General features: G+C 37.1%; 1 protein-coding gene across 6 annotated transcripts in view; it reads right to left on the bottom strand.

Moving 5' to 3' along the window:
- Positions 1-27,508, bottom strand: part of LOC141563621 (NACHT, LRR and PYD domains-containing protein 12-like) — a 55,415-nt gene continuing 27,907 nt past the window's right edge. For 2 of the 6 annotated variants that reach the window (XM_074304978.1, XM_074304980.1), the window contains 3 exons: positions 21,836-22,006; positions 14,638-14,808; positions 9,739-12,333 (listed from right to left, as the gene is read on the bottom strand). In XM_074304978.1, the coding sequence (XP_074161079.1) occupies positions 12,156-12,333; positions 14,638-14,808; positions 21,836-22,006 (520 nt within the window). In that variant the 3' untranslated portion in view covers positions 9,739-12,155. Of the gene's footprint in view, positions 2,217-9,738; positions 12,334-14,637; positions 14,809-21,835; positions 22,007-27,508 lie in introns of those variants that run through there. The other 4 variants (XM_074304981.1, XM_074304982.1, XR_012488467.1 and 1 more) reach the window with 3 other exon arrangements.

Raw genomic sequence — 27,508 nt, 5'->3', positions numbered from 1 at the left:
GACTGTGACATTTCTTTGCTTTATTAGTCAAGGCTTATCCTGTTATTTCTCTTCATTTTTTTATTGAAGTTTTTTCTACATTTTCATTAAAGCTTTTTATTTTCACTACATATACATGGATAATTTTTCAACATTGACCCTTGCAAAACCTTGTGCTCCAAATTTTCCTCTGCTTCCCCCAACCCCTTCCCCTAGACGGCAAGTAATCCAATATATGTTATACATGCTATAATACATGTTAAATCCTATATAGGCACATATATTTATACAATTACCTTGCTGCACAAGAAAAATTAGATTAAAAAGGAAAAAATAAGAAAGAAAACAAAATGCAAACAAACAACATAAAGAGTGAAAATGCTATGCTGTGATCCACCCTCAGGTCCCCCAGGCTGCTCTCTGGGAGCAGATGGCTCTCTTCATCACAAGATTTTTGGAACTGGCCTCAATCATCTCATTGTTGGAAAGAGCCATGTCCACCAGAATTGATCGTCATATAGTTTTGTTGTTACCTTGTACAACGATCTCCTGGTCCTGCTCATTTCACTCAGCATCAGTTCATATAAGTCTCTCCAGGCCTTTCTGAAATCATCCTGCTGATTGTTTCTTACAGAACAATAATATTCCATAACATTCATATACCATAATGTATTCAGCCATTCTCCAATTGACTGGCATCCACTCTGTTTCCAGTTTCTTGCCACTAGCCACTAGGCTGCTACAAATGATGCTCTCAAGCTCAGTTAAAAAGTAAAAGTAAAAAGTTTTAATCAAATAAGACAAAGTATAGATAGTTTAGATTTGCATAAAAAAACCAAATAGAAATAAGAACAATTAACAATATGACAATTATAGCAGATAGAGGAAGAGAATACATCACCAATTCAAGGGAACCTCAAAAACTCAAATGGCTGGGAGTCCCGTTTCAGCCTCAATCAACTTGAATTGTGTAAATATTTTTCTGGGCAAAGCATCCTCCCCACGGATGAGACTCGGTCATAATATGGGGCACTGACTTTTTATAGGTCTTTAGACAAAGAAGGATTTTGCCAAAAAATTATATAAGGGTTTGGCACATACATCTGTGTAGGTGCGGGGTACGGGAGGGCTTCACTAGTTGACTCATTCCATATCGTCTGCATCTTGACAGTTCTTTATTAATTGTCTATGCCCAGGGAGGGAGCCACTCTTCTCTGGAGCATAAATATCTCTAGGAATGGCTAGTTCCTAGTATCTAGTGTCAAAAATATACAGAGTTCATGGAACGGTCAAGTTCCCATAATTTGGAAGCTCAGGCCTGTTAGATTTGAGTGAGCTTATAATCCTAATATGAAATTTTAAATTTCTTATTCAGTCAGGAAAACAGTAACTCTGGCAGCTACAGAGTTGGAATGAAGAACAATCCAGCACTGGAGGGAAAGTTGGGGAATGAAATATATTTTTGGAGAAAGTCCATTTCCTGTGAGTGCTGGAACATGAAGACCATGAAAGGAAGATATCTGAGACAAAGAATTTGGCCAGAGGCTGATGCGTAGAGGGCAGAGGTGGACAGAAACTGAATGGGGGCAGGACCAGGATGCATCCTGGGAGGGGCTGAAAAATGAAGTCTTTCCTGGGAAAAGGGTTCCACCTCAGCAAAATGAATCTGAAAGACAGGAATAATGGGAGTGGGAGGCAGGGATCTGCTGCCATAAGACAAGAGAGGCACCTATTGATCAGAATATTGCACATATCAGAGCAAAGGCAGGAAGGTCCTTTGGAATGGTACTCCAGAGGTCTCTTCAGTAAAGGTCTCCGATGTCAGGCAACTTGTGACTGGGGATGTTAGATTTTCTCCACTCTTCAGTGGCAAGAGTGGTCCTTTGTGTTTCTTCTTTCTCCAGTCAGGGAAAGGTCAGTAGAACAGACTTTTTAGATATTACAGTAGGGAGGACTCTGAAATGCAGGAGGTTTCTAATTCCAGGCAGCCTATGCTCTGGGTAGAAGGATTTCCTTAGGGACCATCTCCTATTAAAAATAAGAACTAATGCTGGTAAAGCTAAAGTAATTCTTGTGAAATCCTCCACGATTGAAGCGATCCAGTGTCTTCAGCGTCCCAGTTGAAGAACTCTATTGTAGCTCTATGATAATCCTTCCAAGTGATATGAAAAGATTTTCTTGAATTTAGGCTGGTCAGTATCTTTTCTATGGTTTGACTTAAGTCCTCTTCCCAGACACTGTGAAAACACAAATATTTTGTTTTATCTTTATATGAGTTTTTTTTTTTTTAATAGCCCTGATGCCTGTGTCCTCTGTGAAGTCCCTTCTGTTTCCCACACTTTGTTCCCTTTTATACTTTCTATGACTAAAAGTGTGTGAGGGTGAGTATGAGTGTACATAAAACCTACTGTAGGATGGTTTTTAGCAACACATCTGCTATGTCTGACATAGCTTTAAGCTTAGTCCTTCCGATTCCCTCCCTATGACAATCAGGAGAAGACCTTCTCTGCATGGACTTCATCAGGAGCAGATCTGGCACAGGCCGGATACTATCCCCCTTCACAATCATTTCAGATGCTTGGTCCTATGCCAGGTTTTAAAGAAAAGACCAGCCCATCAGTACGAGAAAGGTAGGAATCCTGGCTACACAAGAGTTCTTATGGAAAACTTTTGATTGTACAAGTCACCATGAATCAGTGGTGTGAGAAATCAGGACAAAATGGCCAGTGTGAAATTTGGGTTCATGGGAGAAGCCCGGGATACAAAAGGAGGATGGGTTAGCTCTCCTACTCCCTGCCCTGGTCACACCAGGACTGGTCATCTCAGGAAGGACATTAAGAACTGAAGGACATTCCTAGGAGGATAATCAGGATACAGAGCAGGAGAGGAAATAAGGATGGAAGGAAAGAAGACATTTTTAAGCACCTACTATGTGCCAGGCACTGTTAGGCATTTTATATATAAAAATAATCTCATTTAATCCCAAAACAACTCTGTGAAATAGGTGCTCTTGCTCTCCCCACTTTATAGTTAGGGAAACTGAGGCACACAGAGGTTCAGCTCTTTTACTCATTGTTGAAGGGTAGAAAACAACAAGAAATAGGACTTAGAGGGAAAAAATACCTAGGGGTCTGGACAGAAGAGGATTTTATTAAGGAGTGACTGTGCCCTTTCTAAAATATGTAAGAGATAGAGGAAGGATTAGGCACTGGAGCATATAGTTGTCCAAGGGGAAAGAACTTCCTGGATTAGAAGTATATACCATTTTCTTCCTCACACATTTTGTGTAGCAGAAAGCTCATTTTGTAACTCCTTTCATTTCTGCCTGGTAATTGCTCCAGTCAACAGAGATGTGGAGATATAATTTCCTTCCAGCCTTTCTTTTTTCTCTGCATGATGAACTGATGGAGCAAATGAAATTGGGGAGGTAAAAGTGGTGATATTGAGGACCCAATTGATTTTGAGAGATTTAGAACAGGAGAGAACTTGACCATTTTCACCTCTACCTTGAATGGTTTCTTATCCTGTAAATGGCTGCTCTTGAAACAACTATGGTGGCCTGTTAGACAAAAAGTAATTGCCCAGGAAAGAGAGCTCTGGTTCTCAGCTATCATAGCACAGTTGTTTATTGAAAATTTTTCTTCTGAAAATTTTCGTGTTTATCCACAGAATGAATGCTCTAGGATTCAAGTAAAATCTTCCTTTCACTAAGGATATTGAAATCCTTTCTTTGGACTGATATCTTTCTCTTTTTTAGGACATAAACTCTCAGAGAGAAGCAATTTCTACAAATTGTGTGAGGAGAATAAAAGGGTCATCAGAATTATCCCTGGCTTCTAAATGAAGAAATGCCTTGCTTATATATTTTGAAATTTTGAAGCTAAAAATATTGGAGTAAGAGAGTTCATTATCAAGGCTTAATCCAAGGATAAAGTGTTTGGAGAAGATTGTGCCAGAATTATCACCACTTTCATGATTGCCATGAAGAATGATTAATCGTATAGCAAGCCTTTTCCTCCAGTAAAAAGGCAGTATGGATAAAGGTCCCTTTGTACAGAACTTGAGATGATTCTAGATGGTGTTAAATCTATTGTATTTAATAAACTTCACATCTTATCCATTGATTCTGTCTATTGCTTTCATAATTGGTTAGTCAGATAATTATGAATCTAGAAGAAAGTTTCTTAACTAAGCAAAAATGGAATTCCTTCTCCTCGTTCAAAGTTATTGGATAGATATTGTGGGATCTGTGAATTCCTGGTGACCAAAACCAGCCTCCAAAAATAGTATCATTGGCATTGGAAAGTTCTTTTCAAATTATCAATGACCTGATTATGATCAGTCTGTGAGAGCTCAACTCCTGGAGAAGTCATTGTGATATACACAATTATTAAATATTCATTCTAATTTTCACACTCCATGATCTCCTTTTCTTGGGTGTCAGGGAAGGTAGATGTAAAAGTAGTAAAACTTAAATCAGTTGGTGGTTTTTTCAAATAAAGTTCAAATCTGCCTTCAACCACTTATGAGCTGTGTGATACCAGGCAAGTCATTTCACTTCTTTCTGCTATAGTTCCCTCACCTTTAGAATGGGGACAATAACACAATAACCAAGTGCAAAATATTTAGAAAGTCCCAAGCAAGGTTTTGAGTGTGCAGCTGCCCTTTACTGGTCAAGACAAATTTATGGTTCCTGATAGCTACAGATATCTCCAAATTCAGCTGGAGTTCACTCAAAAAAGATCACTGGTGTGCTAAGAAGTTTGGGGCATTAGAAGTCTTTGTGATTGGCCAGTTGTATAACTCTGATAGGCTATTTTTGTATAAAGTGTTTGAAGAAGACTAAGCCAGAATTATCACCGCTTTCACAGTTTCCATGAAGAATGATTAATCTACAGTGAAGCAAAGAGTGATTTCTCATTCTCAAAACTTAAGTCTTCAGGTTTACCAAATACAAAGTTAGTATTTGGTAGTATTAGTAAATACAAAAGTTAGTTACTGCTGTAAATTGTGTATGTGCTGACTTAAACCGATCCCCAATTATTCTAATCTCTATCTGGCCACTGGACCTTAATGACTCTGGAGGTGAAAATGAGGCAGGTGACCTTGTCCAGCCCACCCTTACTTAAATACAATTCACTTGCAGGTCATGTCCCTCCCTCCCTCCCTTCCTTCCTTCCTTCCTTCCTTCCTTCCTTCCTTCCTTCCTTCCTTCCTTCCTTCCTTCCTTCCTTCCTTCCTTCCTTCCTTCCTTCCTTCCTTCCTTCATTTCATTCAAAACCATCTCCAGTCATCTTGATCTATATCTTGCCACTGGACCCAAATGGATCTGGAGGGGAAAGGGAGGCAGCTGATTTTACACAGCTCTCTCTTATTTAAATCCAATTTACTTGCATGTCATGGCATCACCTCCCTGAAGTCATGTTCCTCTTTCATAATGAAGGACAAACAATAACTTTCTGGAGACAATTTTCATAATTACATCCTTATAAGACACTGTAATATCTCAGACTCCTAAACCTCATTTTAATTTTTTTCAATTTATAATATTGGGTGAAATGAATAAAGGGGAAAGCAATGAATGTTGGAGGGCAGGTAGAAAACTTGGGACATGAATTCACTGTTGGTAAAACTGCGAAGTAATCCAACCACTTTGAAGAATGATCTGGAATTATGCCTAAAGAGCTATAAAACCAGGGAAATCCATTGAACCTTCAATAACACTACTAACTCTATTAATTAGGATAAAAGATGATTAGAGAAAAGGGAAAAGAAGCCATAGTACTAAAATACTGATAGCAGTTCTTTGTGGTGCCATAGAACTGGGAACTGCAGAAAGGTCCATCATTTGAGAAATAGCTGAACAGATTGTCACATGTGATTGTGATGGACTACTCCTATGTTATAAGAAATGATATACTCAATGATTTTAGCAAAACATAGAAAGACTTCCATGAAATAAGGATTCATGAAATGTGGAGAACCAAAAGGACACTGTATACAGTAACAAAAACAACCACTTTAAGAACATCTCTGAATAACAAAGTCATTTTGACTATTACAAGTTCCCAAATTAACTACAAAGGACATATGAAGGAATAAGTCATCTTCAACCAGATCAAGAACTGATAGAATTATGAGAATAGTATATATTTAAATAGATGTATATACATAGGGGCAGCCAGATGGCACAGTAGATAGAGCACCAGCCCTGAAGTCAGGAGGTCCTGAGTTCAAATCTGGCCTCAGACACTTAACATTTTCTGGCTGTGTGACCCTGGGCAAGTCACTTAACCCCAATTGCCTTAGCAAAAAAAAAAAAAAAAAAAAAGATGTATATACATACATACATACATATACACCCATGGATCCCATAAACATATTTGTGTCTAATGTTAGCCATTTCTAGGATGGGGATAGGGAGAGATGAAAAAAAATTTTTAAAAAGAAAATTTCAAGATAACTTTATAATATATTTAAAAGGAATAGGAAGCTTCTATGTAATAGATTTGCAAACTCACATAAAGTTCTCTTTTTCTATTGTACTGTTTTGGAAATCCTTCCCTTTTCCTCCTTACATTCAGAATACAATCAAGCAGAGGTGAAGAGGCTAAATAAAGTTCATCAAGATAAATTCATATTTTTCCTAAGAACTTCTCTTGGCCCCACTCCCATGAACCCACTGCAAAATCCTTAAATTGCATGGGGTGGAGGTAAAGCAACTCATATAACAGAAAGTATTATATTTGTATGTAAAAAATTAGTTTTCTTAAATTAAAATCTGTTTTCTCTTGCTCTAATCCCCCAACAACTAAATAACAAATACCAAACCTTTGTAATAATTATACATAGTCAATAAAACAATTTCCAAAGATATATGTTAATATACTCCCTAATTATACTACCTCCAGAAAGTAGGTAGTATGTTTTATCATGAATTCTCTGGAGAAATGGTTAGTTATTGTGTTTGTTAGAATTCTTAAATCTTCCAAAATTATTGGAAAATCCTCTGACTTCACTGAAGATTCAACTCAAACATGACCTTCTGTAGAAAACTTTTTCTGTTCATCCCAGATGCTAATGCCCTCTCTATATGATATCTTTCTTCTAATCTTTAAAATACTGATAGCAGTTCTTTGTGGTGCCATAGAACTGGGAACTGCAGAAAGGTCCATCATTTGAGAAATAGCTGAACAGACCCTAATTTTATATACCTAATTATAGACATGCTATATGCTACATGAGACTGTGAATACCATGAGGATAGATATTATTTTTGCTTTTTCTTTCAAACTCAAATTTGGCATGTAGCCTGACCTGTGATATGGATAAGAAATAAGAGTGACAGATCAGTGGAATAGGTTAGATACACGTGGCACAATAATCAATGATCACAGTAATCTAGGATTTGATAAACCCCAAAACTCTAGCTTCTGGGATAACAACTCACTGTTTCCCCAAAATTCTAGGAAAACTAGAAAATAATATTCCAGGAACTTGACATAGATGCACATCTCACTTCCCATACCACAAAGTAAAGTCAAAATGGCTACATGATTTGGGCATAATGGGTGATACCATAAGCAAATTAGAAGAGCAAGGGCTAATTTGCTTATCAGTTCTTTAGAGAAAGGAGAAATTTATGACCAAAGAACTAGAGAGTATTATGAAATGCCAAACAGACAACTTTGATTATATTAAATTAAAAAGTTTCTGCACAACAAAAGCAAGAAAAACAAAATTAAAAGGGAAGTACGTAGCTGGGGAAAATTTACAGCCAATGTTTCTGACAAAGGCCTCTTTTCTAAAATATATGAAGAACGATGTCAAATTTATAAGAATACAAGTTATTTGCCAATTGATAATAGTCAAAGGATATGAACAATTTTCAGATATCGAAATTAAAGCCATCTATATTGATACCAAAATATACTCTAAATCATTATTGATTAGAGAAATGCAAATTAAAACAGCTTTGAGGTACTACTTCAAATCTCTCAGATTGACTAAGATGACGGGAAAAAAATGATAAATGGAGTTTATGTGGGAAACATGGGACACTAATGCATTGTTGGTGGAGTTGTGAAATGATCCAACCATTCAGGAGAGCAATTTGAAACTATGCCCATACGACCATAAAAGTGTGTATTCCCTTTGATCTAGCAGTGCCATTACTGGGTCTGTATTCCAAGGAAATCATAAATGAGGGGCAATGACCCACATGTGCAAAAATGTTTTCAGTGGCTCTTTATGAATTGGTAAAAGATGGAAAAGGGAATAAATACTCATCAATTGGGGAATGGCTGAATAAGCTATGGTATGTGAAAGTAATGGAATGTTATTGCTGCATAAAATATGAACAAACTAATTTTAGAAAGGCCTGAAAAAATTTACATGAGCTGATGCTGAGTGAAACAAGGAGGACCAGGAGTACAGTGCTTATTATAGGTCAGGCCACATGCCAAATTTGAGTTTGAATGAAAAAGCAAAAATAATACCTATCCTCATGGCATTCACAATCTCGTTTAGCATGTAGCATGTCTATAATTAGGTATATAAAAATGTCTAAAGATTAAAAGAAAGACACCTTACAAAGAGGGCATTAGCATCTGGGATGAATAAGATCAGGTTTTCTACAGAAGATCATGTTTGAGTTGATTCTTTAATGAAGTCAGGGGATTCTCCAATAATTTCACAAGATTTGAGAATTCTAACAAACACAATAACCAATCATTTCTCCAGAAAATTCATGATGAAATATACTACCTACTTTCTGTCAAAGAGGTAGTAGGAATTAGGGTGTAGATTAAAATATATATCTTTGGAAATTGTTTTGTTGACTATGCACATTTATTACAGGGGTTTTGTTTTTGTTATTTAGTTGGTGGGGAGTTAGAACAAGAGAAAAGTTTTTAATTTAAGAAAACTAATTTTTTATATACAAATATAATAAGTTTCTGTTATATACATCTTTTTCTCCACTACATGCACTTTAAGCATTTTGCAGTGGGTTCATGGGAGTGGGGCCAAGAGAAGTACTTAGGAAAAATATGAATTTTTCTTTTTGAACTTTATTTAGCCTCTTCACCTAGTCTTGGTCCTGTCTCTATTTTCTATGAGTTATGCTTTTAATCAGATTTGAAAACTTCCCCTCACTCTCACATTGAAGCCTTCTAAGGCACACATTAGAAATATCTTCTTCCTTCTCTCTTACCCATTCCTTCTTTTCTTTCCCACTCCAATCAATATCCACCACCTGGTAGGCTTCCCTAATTAACCTCACATAATTTCTATCATTTTCTACATTCCCCACCCCACCCATGTCCAACCTAGCACTTCTCTAGGTCTATCTATATTAATCTTTCTTTATCTCTTTTTACCTTACAACGTGCTGCAGACTAGAACACAACTGAATATAGGAAAAGATACAGAAATTGGAGAACCTATTTTCTAGTCCAACCCTTGTCCCTGAGTTTCTGAGCCTCCTTCACCTTTCCTCCTTCAAATTTCCTTATCTGTACCAAATCCCAGAATTCTATAATGCTGGAAACAGAAATTTTTACTGTAAGGTTTCTGAACTTTTAAAAAATATTTTGTTAATTATTTCAATACAATTGGTTTCTTTTGCAATCCTATGCGTTATATTTTACACATTAATGTAGCATGTTAAGCTTGGAAAATCCCAAATATTTCACTTTTTATCCCATAACAATCCCAGGAGATAGGTGCTATTATTCCCATTTCATATATGAGGAAACTATAGAGATTGAGGTTAGGTATCTTCCTCAGGTGACACAACTGCCATGTGTCTAAGGCTGGGTTCGAAGTGAGACCAGGGCAGGAGGGACAGACAGGAATTGGAAAGATGTCCCAGGAGCTGAGGTACCTCAGGCCCTGTCTGAGGCTCTGATTTTACAGGTGAGCAGCTGAAGCTCAGACAGAAGGACCGACTCATCTATGGCCACTGGGATGAGGAGTAAGGCAGGAATTTGGACCCTGATTCTTGGATACCAAATCACAACAGTCTTGTCCCTTCCTCACTAGAGCTGGTTGTGAGGGCAAAGAGCAGGGTTAAGAGTAATAAGAGAGGAATAGAAAATGGTGCTCAAAAGTGAAATTCAGAGTTGTAGAGGGAAGAGTTTGGGACAATGGTGAAGTCTGAGTTTTGGACATCTCTGGGGCTAGCTGAGGAGGAGAGCTGATGGTGATGAGGTAGACAGTCAGGGGATTAGAGGGGATATGGTGGAGAACACTGGGAACCAGATAATGGACTCCCTAGAAGGAGGAGGAAAAATGGCTTAGATGCTGGGTTAGCAGAAAACAGCACCTGGGTAGTGCCAGCAATTGCACTGAGTGCTGGATGAAGCAACGGGTAAAATGAATGTGGGGCCAGAAGAGTTCAAGCTCACATCTTGGAACTGATTTACAGCTTCCCTTTTATACCCTCCATAAGGATATTTTTCTCTGTTATACATTATACTAATGCCAGAAAACCACAGAAAGTATAAGCAAGGCGGTGACATTTCTTTGTTCTATTTGTCAAGGCTTATCATATAATTTCTTTTCATTTTTTTATTGAAGTTTTTTCTACTTTTTTTTAATTAAAGCCTTTTATTTTCACAGCATATACATGGATGATTTTTCAACACTGACCCTTGCAAAACCTTGTGCTCCAAATTTTCCCCTCTTTCCCACAACCCCTTCCCCTAGATGGCAAGTAATCCAATATATGTTATACATGTTATAATACATGTTAAATCCTATATAGACATATATATTTATACAATTACCTTGCTGCACAGGAAAAATTAGATCAAAAAGGAAAAAAATGGGAAAGAAAACAAAATGCAAACAAACAACATAAAGAGTGAAAATGCTATGCTGTGATCCACCCTCAGGTCCCCCAGGCTGCTCTCTGGGAGCAGATGGCTCTCTTCATCACAAGATTTTTGGAACTGGCCTCAATCATCTCATTGTTGGAAAGAGCTATGTCTATCAGAGTTGATCATCATATAGTTTTGCTGTTACCTTGTACAATGATCTCCTGGTCCTGCTCATTTCACTCAGCATCAGTTCATATAAGTCTCTCGAGGCCTCTCTGAAATCATCCTGCTGATTGTTTCTCACAGAACGTAATATTCCATAACATTCATATAACAATGTATTCTCCAACTGACGGGCATCCACTCTGTTTCCAGTTTCTTGCCATTAGAAAAAGGGCTGCTACAATTTGTTTTCACTTTTAAAAGCATCTGGTCACAAAACACACTTCGGTCATGTTGACTGTTATATTTTCAGTAAATAACCTGAAAGAGCTTAGATATGTGAAATTGGCCTTGCCAAATCCCCTGAAGTTTTGGCCTCGTCTTGCTTTGGTCTTCCCAGGGACTTACAGGTGACCACCCACAAGGCAATGGATTAGATGGGGGAGGTGACCCCCAAGATGAGAGGCTTCTGAAGGAAGATTAGAAAAGCAGCAACTCTGGGAGCTACAGAGTGGGAAAGAAGGACCATCCAACACTGGAGAGGAAGTTGGGGAATGAAATATCTTTAGGTAGAAAGTCCATTTCCTGTGAGGGCTGGAACATGGAGACCATAAAAGGAAGATATCTGAGACAAAGAATTTGGTAAAGATTCCAGAGGCTGATGCATAAAGCAGAGAACAGAGGTAGACAGAAACTAAATGCGGGCAGGGCCAGGATGAATCCTGGGAGGAGCTGAAAATGAAGTCTCTCCTGAAAAGAGGGTTCCATCTCAACAAAAAATGAATCTGAAAGATGGGAATAATGGGAGTGGGAGGCAAGAATCTGCTGCCATAAGACAAGAGAGGCATCTATTGATCAGAATATTGCACAAATCAGAGCAAAGGCAGGAAGGTCCTTTGGAATGGTACTCCAGAGGTCTCTGCAGTGGAGGCCTCTGATCTTAGGCAACATGTGACTGGGGATGTTAGATTTTCTCCACTCTTCAGTGGCAAGAGTGGTCCTTTGTGTTTCTTCTTTGTCCAACCAGGGAAAGATCAAGAGAAGAAACTTTTTAGATATTAGTCACAGTAGGGAGGACTCTGAAATGCAGGAGGTTTCCAATTCCAGGCAGCCCATGGTCTGGGTAGGAGGATTTCCTTAATGGCCATTTCATATTAAGGATAAGAATTAATGCTGGTAAAGCTAAAGTAACTAGTGTAAAAATCTCCATGAATTGAAGTGAGCCAGAACTACTGTGTCTTCAGCATCCCAGTTGAAGACTTCTATTGTAGCTGTAAGATAGTCTTTCCAAGTGATGTGAAAAGATTTTCTTGAATGTAGGCTGGTCACTGTCTTTCTTAGGATTTGACTAAAGTCCAATTCCCAGATGCTGTGAAAACACAAATATTTTGTTGTATCTTTATCTGAGTTTTTTTTAGTAGCCCTGATGCCTGTGTCCTCTGTGAAGTCCCTTCTGTCTCCTACAATTTGTTCCCTTTTATACTTTCTATGACTAAAAGTGTGTGAGGGTGAGTATGAGTGTACATAAAACCTACTGTAGGATGGTTTTAACAACACATCTGCTATGTCTGACATAGCTTTAAGCTTAGTCCTTCCGCTGCCCTCCTCATGTCTGGCCTAGTGACAATCAGGAGAAGAGCTTCTCTGCATGGACTTCATCAGGAGCAGGTCCGGCACAGACCGGATACAATCTTCCTTCACTATCATGACAGATGCTTGGTCCTATGCCAGGTTTTAAAGAAAAGTCCAGCCCATCAGTACGAGAAAGGTAGGAATCCTGGCTACACAAGAGTTCTTATGGAAAACTTCTGGTTGTACAAGTCACCATGAATCAGTGGTGTGAGAAATCAGGACAAAATGGCCAATGTGAAATTTGGGTTCATGGGAGAAGCACGGGATACAAAAGGAGGGATGGGTTAGCTCTCCTACTCCATGCCCTGGTCACACCAGGACTGGTTCCTCACTGTATACTCTCAGCAGAGAAGGGCTCATCTCAGGAAGGACATTAAGAACTGAAGGACATTCCTAAGAGGATAATCAGGAGGGGAAATAAGGATGGAAGGAAAGAAGCCATTTTTAAGCACCTACTATGTGCCAGGCACTGTGTTAGACATATTATATATAAAAATAATCTCGTTTAATTCTCAAAACAACTCTGTGAAGTAGGTGCTACTACTCTCCCCACTTTACAGTTAGGGAAACTGAGACACAAAGAGGTTCAGTGACTTGGGTCCCACAGCTGATTAGTATCCAACTCAGGTCTCTTCCTGACTCCAAACCTAGTGTTCTGTCCATGGCACCACCTAGTGGTCTCCTGGCCAGGGACAGATTAGCTGAATTCCAGGATTTGCAGGCCATGCAATGGGAAGGTTTCACTTTTTGGGTTTATTTTCATGGTTCTACTTCTGGGGAGGCAGTGGGAGAAATAAATAAATGATTGTAAAAATGCATTTAATTTTCCTCTCTTTATTAACCTGCCTTTCCAAGGAGCTTATAAGTAGCAGAGGAGCCTCGTTGATACAGAGTGGACTTGACCAGTGATGTCTAGCTCACACAGAAATGAATTCCTGAAGGCCAAATAGTGACTCAGAAAATGACAGGTTCACATTGTCCAGGCTGTGTTACATGTGAATGTGTCTGTTAAATATCCCCAACTGCATCAGCATGAGCCCCCCTGTTGGGGGTGTTGGCCCTCCCCCCCCCCCCCAGACAGGATCAGGAGAAGGCTTTGTCTCCCCAAGGAAGCCCTGCTGTGGGACTTGTCTTCGGCAGCTCCCTCTCTGCCTCCCTTCCAGGGCTGGTCAGCCTCCTCCCACGAGGCCCAGACACCCTCCTTTATGGGAAGAGAGAGGGAACAGGGGGCTGGGGAAACAGGTTTCAGGAAGGGATGGACTAAAGGCAGCTGTGAGTGACAAGAGTTCGGCTCTGCTAACTAGAACGTCCAGTGGGAACTAAGTTGTCTCAGAATCCCTCTGGTAACAGCGTGTCAGACTCACTGACTGAGCTTCCCTCTCCTGGTCCCTGCTCCTGGCTCTGCTTGTGGTTCCAGGAAAAACCTGGAAAACATAGAGGCTCATCAAATAAAGAACGGCCCCACGAGTTTGGAAACATTCATGTGCTGGAATATCACTAAATGTTACATCAGAAATGGGGCAAAGGATGGATGTAGAAAAACCCAGGAGGACTTGTATGAACTGATTAGGAGGGAAGTGAGCAGAACCAGTGAAACGGTTTATATGACAACCAGAACAAAGTCAATTATAACAGAAAATAACTTTGAAAGGTTAGCATAATGACCCACTTCAATTCCAGAAGACTCTTGATGAAGCCTACTAGCCATCTCTAACAATGAAGATGATGGGTTCAGAACTCTAATTGAGATATATATATACATATACACATATGTATATGTATATATATATATTTTTTTTTTTGAGTGGGAACTTGTCTAATATGGGAATTGTTCTGCTTGACATGTATGTTTGTTTTTAAAAGTTTAATTTTTCTTCTTCCTTTTTTTTCCAAATGGGTAGGGTGGGGGAGTGATAGAGAGAGGTAAGGTGAAATTTGTTCATTAAAAATTAAATAAATTGTTTTTGTCATTTGCTCTTTCTACTTCCTTTTTTAGCCTAAAGTCCAGGAAACATTTTACAAAAAATATTAGGGAACTTACATTAATGTTTGTAAATTACAATCTTGCTTTTCCAAGGCTTCACACAATAAATTAACTCCATTTTCACCAAAAAGATTATGACTCAGGTCCAAAGTTTTTAGGTTCTCGATGCTACAGAAAAAAGGTAGAAGATTCCGAAGACGATCAAAAGTGAGTTCACACCCAGACATCCTAAAAGAGAAAGACAACCAAGTGAAAAATGACAAATTCATTTCTCCAAGAGCCATTTATTTCTTGATTTTAAAATTTTTACACATGGGAATGTAATCAAATTCACAGCTTCTTTGGAACCATAGCCTCAGAACATACATGTGTGTGTGTGCACGCACGTGCTTGTGTATGACAAATGCTGGAATTTGTTTTGCTTGACCCTGTATCTCTGTTGTAAGGACTTGTCTTGTTTCCCCAAAAGCGAAGCATGAAAAGTAGGTAAATGAGGAATAAAAATAAGATAGTGAATGTGAAAAGGAAAAAAAAAAGCTAATAAAGAATCTTTTTTCTTTAATAGAGAACAGAAGAATAGAAGGAAGGTCAGAAATAAGCATATACATAAAAGTTTTGAAAGCTAGATTGATTTTATTTAAAAATAAAATCAAGATCTACATCATAATGATCAATAATCTCATGAATAATTCTCTTTTTTTGGTGTTCGACCTTATAGAATAAAAGTCCATGAAAATTGAGTGAATGCCCATAAGTTGGGGAATGACTGAATAAATTATGGTTTATGAAGGAAATGGAATATTATTGTTTTTTAAGAAATAATGAGCAGACTGATAAGAAAAGCTTGAAAGAACATGATGCTGAGTAAAGTGAAACAGAACCAGAAGAATCTAATACATAATAAAAATAAGATTATGTGATGATCAGCTCTGTTTGGATTGGCTCTTCTCAACAATGCAGCAATTCAAGGCAATTTCAATAGACTTGGGATGCAAAATTCCAATCATATTCAGAGAAAAACCTATGAAGACGGAATGTGGATGTAACGATAAGATTTTTAACTTTTCTGTTTGGTTTCTCATGCTTTTTTTCCCCCTTTGGTCTGATTTTTCTTGCACAACATGACAAAAAATGGAAAGATGATTACAAAGATTACACATGTTTAACCTATATGAGATTGCTTGCTGTGTTGGAGTGGGGAGGAGGTTAGGGAAAGAAGGAGAAAAATTTATAATGCAAAGTTCTATAAAAATGAATGTTGAAAAATATCTTTACATATATTTGGAAAAATCAAATACAATTTTTAAATTAAAAAAAATTAACATACATGTACATTCATTTTTTACATATATCCATATGAATCAGGTTGGTTAAATACAAATGTTAAAAAAAAGTAAAAATAGTATATATTGCTCAATATTCAATCTCCATATATCTTTCTCTTTCCATCCAAAGTTTATTGGGATTGCCTTGGATCACTAAATTGCTGAGAAGAACCAAATAGATCACAGTTGATTGTCATAGAATCTTGTTGTTATTGTGTACAGTACAATGTTTTCCTGGTTCTGCTTGCTTTATTCAGCATTAGTTCATATAAAACTTTCTAGGCTTTTCTAAAATCAGCCTTTCATAATTTTTATAGAATAATATCATATTATCATTCTATAAAAGAATCAAATATTACTTTAAAAAGAATTAAAATTCATTCTCCTTGAATTCATAATTTTTTTTTAAATTCCCATTTCTTTAATGGCCCTTTTTGAAGAATTAATGACCAAACAAGGAACAGAAAGGATCATAAATGTTTAAATGATTTTGATTAAATAAAATCAAAGAGGGGCAGCTAAGTGGTGCAGTGGATAGGGTACCAGCCCTGAAGTCAAGAGGACCTGAGTTCAAACCTGGTCTGAGATACTTAACATTTTATAGATGTGTTGACCCTGGGTAACTCACTTAACCCTAATTGCCTCAGCAAAAATAAATAAATAAAAAACAAAATAAAAAAATTAATTTGCAAAATGAGAACCAGTGTAGCTAAAATTATGTGTAAAAAGAAAAAGCAAGTAAATGGGAGGAAAGAATCTTTGGATTAGATTTCTTTGACAAAGACCAAATGTCTAACATATAAGAAACTAATTTAAATTTAAGAATAAAAACCATTCTTCAATAAATACAGGATATGAACAATTAAAAATATTTCATTTTCTACATAAAATCAATTTTAACCTTTTTTAAAAAAAATTTTTAGTTGGTCTAGTAGATACAATACCAGCCCTGAAATCAAGGGGACCTGAGTTCAAATCTGGCCTCAGTCACTTAACATGTCCTTGTTGTGTGAGCCTGGGCAAGTTACTTAACTCTAATTGCCTCAGAGGGAAAAAAAAAAAGTTTTGAGTTTAGAATTCTGTCCTTCCCTCTGTCCTCCCTGAGCCAGTAAGAATTCTGAGATATGTTATATAAGTTCAATCATGTAAAATATTTTATATAATTCATTGTGTGCAAGAAGACTTGAAAGAAAGGAAGGAAGTGAAAAATAATACGTTTCAGTCTGCGTTCAGACATTAGTTCTTTCTCTGGAGAAAATACTTTTCATCACAAATCCTGTTAATTGTCCTGGATCATTGAATTGCTGAGAACAGTAAACCATTTACAATTCTTCATTGTACAATATTGCTGTTACTGTATACAATCAATCACACCCTTGATTTTTCACTCAAAAGTGTTGTTCCACTACCATGTTCATGGACTCTGAAATTCCATTTTCTGATTATGCTTATTTACTATTCCATCTCTCCCTCTGCTTTACAGTCCTTAACTCTGTCCTTCATCCTTCCTAATTTTCCAGTATTATCATACTTTACTCCCTTTCTCATACTCTATGATGCTGTAATGATCAGGCCTTGCTGATATTATCTATATTTGAAATCCTATTTCCTGACTGCTTTTTCACTCCTTCTTCCCATGCCATCCCTCTTTACCTCCATCTACTAACTTCATCAAGATTCAGATCAAACATTATCTAAAATAAGGGTCCACAGCAACCCTTATCAACTAATACTTTTCCTCTAAGGTTAACTGTTCTTTAATTTTTTTCTTTCATGTAGTCTTTTGTTTCCAGCTTCTTCCATTAAGATGTACATTTTCTATTGGCAGAGACCATTTTTTTTTTTTTTTTTTTGCTTTTCTTTGCATCTGCAGTGATTAAAAGTGTTGATTAATTGGCTGCCTTTTAGAGATTTGTGTTTCTTTCAAAGTAAAGCCCAGGCATTAAGGCCCAAAGGAAAATTTCATGAAGAGGCTTTTTAGTCTTTATGTCTTATTTTTAGTACTTCTTTCCACTTTCCTATGTAGCAAGCAAAAGCCTATTGATATTAGACTCCAAAGCTTTACTTCCCACTGTCACTGAGGAACAAAACATATTGTTTTGGAAAAATATTAAAAGAAAATAATTCTAAGAAAGATAAAAAAAAAGATTCTCGGATTCGGAGATCCTTTATATGATGCAGATCAAACCCCAATAATACTTATCCATCCTGTGGCCTCTTGTCCTTGTTTATCATACACTGACCACAGAACATCCACCCAACATGGTGGAGGACTTCCTCACATTCTGGCATTGCCAAGGAATTACTAGAATATTTAAGCTGTTGTTATTGTTTGTCCTTCGTTCTTAAAGAGGATCAGGACATCAGGGAGCTGATGCAATGACATGCAAGTGAGTTGGATTTAAGTGAGGGAGGGCTGTACAAGGTCACCTGCTTCATTTTCCCCCTCCAGACCCACCTGAGTCCAGAGGCCTGCTATAGATCAGGAAGACTGGAGATGGCCCTGGATGATGGCACTCAAGCTATCCTTTCATTAAATTGGTCACAAAGCCAGTTCATTTTTTCCTCCTATTATAAAACTCCTTGAGAACATATCCTTTGTTCCTATTCTTCAAAGTTTCTCATTGGTTATATTTTGCAAAACATAATCATATATAAACACAATAACCTCCTGTACTACCATTTGTATGATACTCTTAATTCTTTGGAGACTGTATATTCTATTTCTCACTGTTATACAGTAATATCTATACAAGGATAATGTAGAAAAGATGTGCCTTTGTGCCCATGAAAATCTTTGAGTCAGCAAAGCAGTGAAATTTCTTGAAGGCAAGGCAGTTCATTTACCTCCTCCTGTTCAGTTAGGAGCCCAACTGAATCTCCATGTGCCCTGTTTGTCCAAGATACACAAAAACTGGATGAGTTCCATAGGTTCTCTATTCAAATGAAAGACATAACTCTTGTCAACAGATATTTTTTATTCATTTAGTTTGTCCTATGTGGATGGTTAGGTCAAATTTCTTTGAGTGTTTATAGATGCACTGAAATGTTTTTTATTTGATACAACTGAAACAACCGGTCTCCATAAAAAAATATCTAGAGTACTTTACCATCCATATAAAATCCTTCCCTTCTTTGAATTCCATATTTTGGGTGGTGGAATGATATATATATATAAATATATGCTATTAGGCTTGGTTGATATGTTAGTTTTGCTTTCAAAAGTTTTTCTCTTTTAAAATTTTGTATTAAAAATGAAAGCTTTCTGCACTGGAGAAGAGGAAGAGAAATAGTGGGAAATATAGGTGACATAAAACAAACAAAAAAATTAAACAGAAATTATATGTACTCTTCAAAAACCACTACCCATTCCCTTCACCCTGATTTGCTTTGTTGGCATGCATTTTCTAAAACACACAAAATGAAAAGATTAAAAATGAAGACAATTCTGATTAAGTATTTTAAAGAACACAATAAAAGGAAAATATCAATGATTAATGTTAGTACTTATTTCTAGCTAGCAATGCTAAAGATATTTTTGAATTGGTCAATTATTCCTAATTATCTCTTTTCTCTAAATCTCTTTCAATACTGCTTAGTTTTCTCTTATTAGAATATATTTCTATTAGAGTCATTAAGCATATTTTACTATTAATTATTAGACTATATTGCTATTAGAGTTAAGTACCTATTAATAATCCCTATTAAGTACCACTCAGAACACTAGATACTAGAGATATGACAACACAAGTGGAACAGTCCCTGCCTTCAGGGAGTTTGCGCCCTATCAGGGGAGATGATGTATAGATAAATAGAGACAAAATAGATAAAAGTGAATTTCTGTGAGGAGGGCTCTAAAAGCTGAGAAATTAGGAAAGGCTTCATGATGGAAGTGAAAATGAATCTTAAAGGTCACTAATATCATGAAAGAAAGGAGTTTAAGGGGATGAAATTCTAGGCATAATGGTGTCATGTCTGGGCTAGGTCTCTGGAGGGCCTCAGGATCTGTCAGAGTCAGGATAAGTCAAAGTCCTTGGTCCTTAAAAGGAGAAGTGATAGGGGCAGGCAAGCTGCCATTTGGCTCCTCGAAGATGGATCCTAGACTCTGGAGTCGAGCCTAAAGTCTTCCCTGCTGAGCGTGCTGCAGCAGAGAGAGTCTTTCCCCCTCCCTCAGCCCTCCAATCCTTCCCTACAGTTACCTCACACACCACATTCAGCAGGCCTCAATCCTGAGGAGAGCCACAACATCACCATATCATCTAAGTATATGGTTATAGAACCATTATATCAAAATGAGTAGGTACTTAGCCTTAAGTACTCTGCTGTTCTGGGTTCCAGTACCTTTTCAGAGTTCCAGCCTCTGCAATCATGGTAAGCCTGTGTAAAGGCACAGAGACAGGACATGGACTGGAGGAGGTGAACAACAGAAAAACCATTCTGGCTGGACCACAGAAAATGGGAGGAAAATAAAGTTCAGTGAGGTTGGAGAGGTAAGTGTAGCACAGATTGTAAAGGGCTTTAAATGCCAAAGGATTTCATATTTGCTATATAGGTAACAGGGAGGACCTAGAATTTATAGAATAAAGGAATGGCACAGTCAGATTGGTGCTTAAGGAAATCACTGGGGTCATTGTGGGGAAGATGGATTAGAGAGAGGAAAGATCTGAAATACAGAAACTAATTAGTTAGGCTACTGCAACGTGGAGGTAAAGGTGATGAGGCTCTTAACTACAAGGGTCATTGTATGTACAGAGGTAAGAAATTATATATATATATATATATATATATATATATATATATATATATATATATATATGAGAGAGAGAGAAAGTGAGGAATACAGGGGAACATTGAAATTGCAAACCTGAGTGACTCAAAAGCCATAGGGAAGTGAGGAAGAGATGTGGGTTTTGCTGAAAAGTTAACCAATTCTGTTTAGACGTGCAAGAAATCTTAGTTAAGTCCTGACCATGTTCTTGGAGTATTTTCTGTAATTATAAAGAACCTCAATGAATGTTACCCAGGTCCTTCTGCATAACCTTGTACTGAGAAATTTGCAATTATTTGATAAGACATTGGGAGGCACAGGAAAAGCTGGACACTTTTCCTTGTGCTTGATTTAAGACTTTCCTTTGAGCCTTGGTAGGTGTTTTGCCCCCAGAAACCTTAGTGAAACTAGCTGGCTTAAAGGAATTTGTGAACTTCTCCCTTAGGTAAAAGCCCTCCATATCTGGGAAGCTGTTCTGTCCAGGGGATCATATGTCTTATAATAAACTTGGCACATGGCTTATATAAATCCCACAAGGGCTAGACTTCACACAGGAACAAACACCTTAACTGAGATTTGTTTTCCCCTTTGGGCTTCATTCTGACCAGCTGCATGATTGCAGACTCCCTCAGCTTGAAGAAGCAGGAATTGACGTTTCCTGAATAGGTGACGATGTATGCTACACGGTTGTCTGTCTGTGATTACTATGATAACAGCACCTGTAACATTGTGTACTGTTTCTCTATTAAAAGTTTCCTCTTCCGTTATATCTTATTTGAACCAAGGTTCAGAGCAGTCATGAACTTGTGTTTGTCCCCTTGAAGTTTGGGCCTGCCCAATGCGAATTCTGAACCTAGATTAACTTTACAACATGTTGAGTTTGACATGCTTACAGGACATTCAGAGACTGGGACTGATAACACAGATTTGGGAGCCAGGCACATGAACGTGATGATCAGGTATTAGAGAGAAAGGCAGGAAATCTACCTTTCCCTGCTTAGAACACAAGGAGAGGAAGAGTGTTAGACTGTGAACACTGAACCTGGAGCAGGAAAGCAGTTTCATGTTTCTATTCCCTGGTTTTTACTGTTCTCTCTTCCTTTTGCTCTCCTGTCCCTGATACTAAGCAGAAAGTCTACAGATGGAAAGGCTGGGAACTCACCTCAGAGTCTCCAATTTCCAAACTTGGTTTTCCATAGTCTTGCACAGACATTTTATTTCCTCCTCCCCAAAGATATTATCACTCAGATCTAAGTTCTTCAGGCTCTTACTGCTACCAAGAACAGAGAAGAGCTTATAGCAAACTGCAGGGTAAAGTTGACAATTCACTAAACTGAAAGAGAAAACAAGAGGGAAAGTAGTCAATTCAATTTTCTATGATTAATTCATTTCCTGCCCTCCTTTGGGTAATGTTAAAAACAGATCAACTTTTATGTAGTTTCTTTATAAATCATCAATCTCTTTTAGAAAACAGTATTTTTAGACCTCCAACTTACTATAAAGTAAGCATCATCAAAATGATTTAGTTTTAAAATTTTAAAGTTTTAAAATTCAAAAAAACTTTGAAAAGCATACCAATAGATCAGATTAAAGAAAAATGAGAAAAAACTCAATAATTAATTCTTCAATAAACATGAGAACATAAATTACTCAAGAATGAATTTCTTATATAAAAAAATTATTGAAAAAACTACAAAGCATTTTGTAGAAATTAGGTTTACAGTAACTTATACCACAATTAGCTCAAAAATGTACATATTGTTTGAATATTGAGAATCATTATGGAGGAGGATAAAAAAAGAGGAGGATCAGGAAAAAGAAAAAAGGAGCAAGAAGAAAGTGTAGAAAAAGAAGAAAAGGAAGAATAGAAGGAGATACAGGAGGAGAGAATCAGATCATGAACCTCAAACAAATGTAAATAGGGGAGATTAGTGACAATATCAAAAGACAAAATAATTCTTCATTACATGCAATTGAAAAGTTTTGTATAAAAATTAGTTGTATAATAAGGAAAAATATTCAGAAATGTTTTGTTGTTTAGGGTAGCAAATCTCTGACATGTGATTCCTATCCAAGATATATTTAGGGAAGTGACAGCATTATATGATTTAAGTCATTGTGCAATGAATAAGCGGTGAAAGGAGATGAACAAAAAGCTCTCAAAATAGAAATTGTAAACCTTTAATAATCACAGGAAAAACTGACACAGGTAACTACTAATAAGAGAAACGCAGAGTAAAACAATCTTGAAGCAAATTAGCAAAAATGACAAAAAAGATGGAAAGTCAATGCTGGGGAACTGTGGAAAAGCAGGCTCACTAATTCTCTATCCAGGGAATTGTTATGACTGTTATGGAAAGCCAGTTTGGAATTATGCTAACAAATGATTAAAATGTCTATACCCTTTGGCCTAGGGATAAACTGATAGAACATGGACATCAAAGACAAAAATACAGGTCATTGAACCTTTTTTTCAAAGCAGAGAAAGTAAGAAAAGAAAGGTCAGAAAAAAAGCTATATAAGACAATTTGAAAATAACATTGAATTTATTGCAGACTCTTAAAAAATATAAGAATATGAAATTTTATAAATAATTTTTCTTTTATTTTGTACATGGAAACATTCTCTTTTTTTGGTGTTCATTAGAGACAGAAAACAAAATTCAAATTAATAAAATATGACATGATTGTGAGGAGGGAATGGGAATTATAGAATTATTTTGGGAAAAGTATGTGTTGTAAAGCCAGAACTTAAAATTAGTAAATTATAAATAACAAAATGAATTTTTCCCATAGCTACTGCTCTCTCTTCCATTCCGATTCTATTTCCTGGCTTATACTTTATCAAATATATGATATGCTGAGAAAAAATAAATAAGGAGGTCTCTTTTGATTATGTAACAATTAATTAGTTAGCAATTAATAATAATGAATGAAAAGATCTAGAATTTACTCCAGAACAGCTTTTTAGCTAAAAAATATTCAAGAGTTTTTGCATTTGAATAGAAAAGCACTGTATGAATATACATTCACAACTGATGAGACTAGATGTTTATAGGAAGTGTTTGAAGTCTAAACAAAAGGGCAAGAAGTGGGAGGTGCCTGAAAGTCCAATTAAACATAAAACTTTCTTTCACACACACAAACCAAGAACAATTGAAGGTAGCTTTCACTGCACTAAAACTTTGGAAAGAAACTGCAAGTGACAGATTAGCATATAAGACAGCAACATAAATAATAAATCACTAAATGTCAAAAAAAAAAAAAAAAAAGTTGAGTAAAACCCAGAAAAGTGCAAGAAAGACTCCTGAAAGTTAAACCATTACTTGAGTCCAAGGAAATTTAATCTTCCATATTCAAAAGAGGCATACATACTATACAGTTTGCCCTGGCAAATGAATGATCTATATAAGTTAACAAGAAAGAGAACTGAAGATCTCAGTTCCAGGATACACAGAAAACAGGGGTGAAATTTCCAATGAGCTAGAAAGTACATCTACAAAAGCCAAGTGGTTAGCTAAGAGTAAGATGGAGGCTGACTGTGTGCCTAGTGGAGAAGGCAAAGTGCTTGGAAGGCCTTGCTACTTCACAGGCTAAAGGATAAAAAATGAATGGTTCCTTGGAGGAAGGGAGAAAGTGCTTCAAACAGAAAACAAAGATGATGCAGGATCTGAAGAGGAAGTCACAAATTCTGACTTCTACCTGTGGTTAAAAGATAAAAAGTGACAAAATCGGACAAGAAGAATGAAAGGAAAGAGGGCTGAAAAACTTGTGCTATAATACCAAGTATGATGCTTCAGTATTAATCTATGCTGTAGTGGTGACACTTTGGCAAACGTGTGGCAGACTGGAGATGGACTAAAAGCAGAGAGAGCAATGAAGAGTCCAGGTAAGAGGTCAAGAGAGCCTATACTAAAATGTGGCCAAGAGAGCATAAGAATAGAATCAATAAGGTCCAAGGAAAAAGACCTTCAGATTGGAAAGCATCAAACAATGGGGAACAGAACTGAAAACCAAGATAATGCAAAGACTGGCAGGTGCCTCTGCCCTGTATTACATTAGGTTTGGATAAACCATATTCCAATGTATTGAAGCATTTGTACATAATATGATGAAAGAGATAATTAAAATTCAATATAAATTAAACAATGTGCTTTTTACATAAAATGTGACAGCAACTAGAAAGAAAAAAGCTGCCACCTGGGGAAAAGCTATTTGTGCCAGCTCTGATAAATGTCTGATAGCCAATTTATCAAAACCCTGCTTAAGAATATTAGTTACAAAGCAGATGATCTGCAGAGAGGGATTTCACCAAGATTTCACTATACTTGTGGGAACAGAGCCACGCACTACCGATCTATCATAGTTAGAGGACTGCTAGAAAAATGAAAGCCTTCCCTTAATTGTTCAAGTATAAGAACAAGCTGTTTTCAGAAGAAAACAAAAGAAACAACAATATTGTTTGATCCAATTGCTCCAAATCATTAATAAGAAAAATGCAAATTGAAACAACTATGAGCTTCAATTTACATCCAGAAAATTGGCAAAGACTTTAAAAAATGTAAATGATCAGTGCTAAAAGGGATATAGAAAGCCTTAAATACAAAACACCTTTGGTATATCTAGAAATCTGTGGAATGTTTGCAAACAGCTGTCATTCAAACAATTGGAGAAAATGCAGCTACAGCCATAATGATCAGACAACTGGCTAAGGAAAATGCTAATGAGGTTTGTTTGTAGAATAATTATATGGGGACTACACAAAGATGCTCCTTTAGAGGAGATCATTAGATGCTGTGCCACAGTGCGCACAAATGGCTTTTATACCCAGGCTATGATGCAGAACATGGGAAGATAGGGTCCCTTATGGCAAGGGACTTCCAGAGAAACACATCAATGCTTGCAATGTGGTCAAGATGGGCTTCTGAAAGCTCCGACATAGAGACAAAGTGAGAAGACAGGGTGAAGAGAAGACCTAAAACCCTATGTCCAAAAATGCAACAGAGGCTTCCACCTGGCCTCAGAATGTAGATTGATCCAGGGAAATGAGAGGCAGGGTCCAGGTCAAAGATATCAAATAAAAAACAAGTGGGGCAGGATGGCAGCCTAGGTAACACCAAGAGAGTCTTTAGAAGTTCAGGATTCTTACATGATCAATCAGTCACAAAGCAATCAGATGGAGAAAGAGATTACAATTGGGGATAATACAGGCTTTTTAACCAAACAGAAGGGTAGTGTCCAGTGCAAGCAGTGTCCAGTGCAAGCAGCTTCTATATAATTGCCAGGTGATGAGGAGAGATCCAGAAAGTGGTAAATAGAAGGGACCAGACAGGTTAAGTGCTTGGGGGAGAGGGTTTGCTTGTTTATCTACAGATGGAGAAGGAATCAGATGGTGCCAACAAGCTGTATTTGCTTTGTCCATCAGAGAGAGACGGAAAAAGAGAAAAACCTTGGAACAAAGGAGAACACCTAAGAAACATCTGACACTGAAAGAGCATGGCTGATAATGAGACTGTTATAGAACTTCAGAACCAGCAGGAATCATTGGATTCTCTGAGACATGATAAGACTGATATAGGATTTCAAAATCTGCAGGAATCATTGGATTCCCTGATACATGATGAGATTATTGCAGGATTTCAAAACTTACGGGAATCATTGGATTCCCTACACACATGACATAATGGACATTAGATTCCTTTTGGACTATTCCTAGGACTTAAGTACAGGTATAATTCCTCATGTTGATTCATGCTATTTGTCACATCACTACTAGCCTGTGTTACTATGTACTTAAGCAATTTATGTGATTATGTGTAATACCTCCCATATTAATGGATTTATGTACAACTGTTTCAAGTGAGACCCTTCAGAAACCCACTAATCTGATTTGATTTCCCATTTCCTTTGGTGTTTTCATCTCCCTTCCTGAGATGTCAGGGAGGGTGTGATCACCTCCTTTTATGGTGTTTTCTCTTCTTTTTTAAGAAGTCAGGGAAGGTGTGATCACCTCATTGTTGGGGTTCTCACCTCCTTGAGAAGTCAGGGAGTGTGACCACCCTATGTTCTAAAACAAAAGAAATAGGGAGATGTTATGGGCCAGACTTCTGAACTTGAAACAAGGATACTTACAAGATACTAAGTGGAATTGAGGAGACAATGGTTATCTATTTTAGCATGGTTCTCTAAATTCAGTATGAGTGATTTATTTAATCTTACAACAAATTATGGTTTCCAAGTGATATCATGATTGATTTATACTCAATGTAAAGTATATAAGCTGGGACTGAGAAAGCCCTCAGATGGAGAGGCAGAGAAGACAAAGGACTGGAGTCAGGAGCTTAAGCTCTCAGAACCAAGGGGAGAAATTCAATTCCATCTTCCATCTTTCTGGTGGCTGGCCTGGCCTCCTGCACTCCCCCACTAAGACCAAGGCCAGACTGAAAGTCTCTCCAGAAAGCTGCCCAGCATCAGGAAGAAATATTAAAGGATGTGGATTTTAACCCCTGGCTACTCTTGTGGTAATTACTCTAACTGAAATGAAGGCTGCTCCCAGAGACCCCAAGAAAACCAAACCAGAGAACATTACAATAGTGAGGACCTCCTTTTTCAATGAGAAATGTCAAATAATCACAAGCTCAAAATGATTTCTTGGAAGAACTTTAAAAGAAATTTAAAAATCAAGTACCAGAGATCAAGGAAAAATTAGGGGAAAAAAATAAGAGCAACCCAAGAAAACCAAGAAAATTAGGAAAAGAAAGTCAACTAACTTTCAATAGAGAACCAAAAACTTAATAAGAAAATCACTCCCTAGAATTGTACAAAGGGAAGCTAAT

This window comes from Sminthopsis crassicaudata, chromosome 3 (genome assembly GCF_048593235.1).
Source record: "Sminthopsis crassicaudata isolate SCR6 chromosome 3, ASM4859323v1, whole genome shotgun sequence".
NCBI lineage: Eukaryota > Metazoa > Chordata > Mammalia > Dasyuromorphia > Dasyuridae > Sminthopsis > Sminthopsis crassicaudata.
This window is presented reverse-complemented; position numbering and strand designations above follow the sequence as displayed.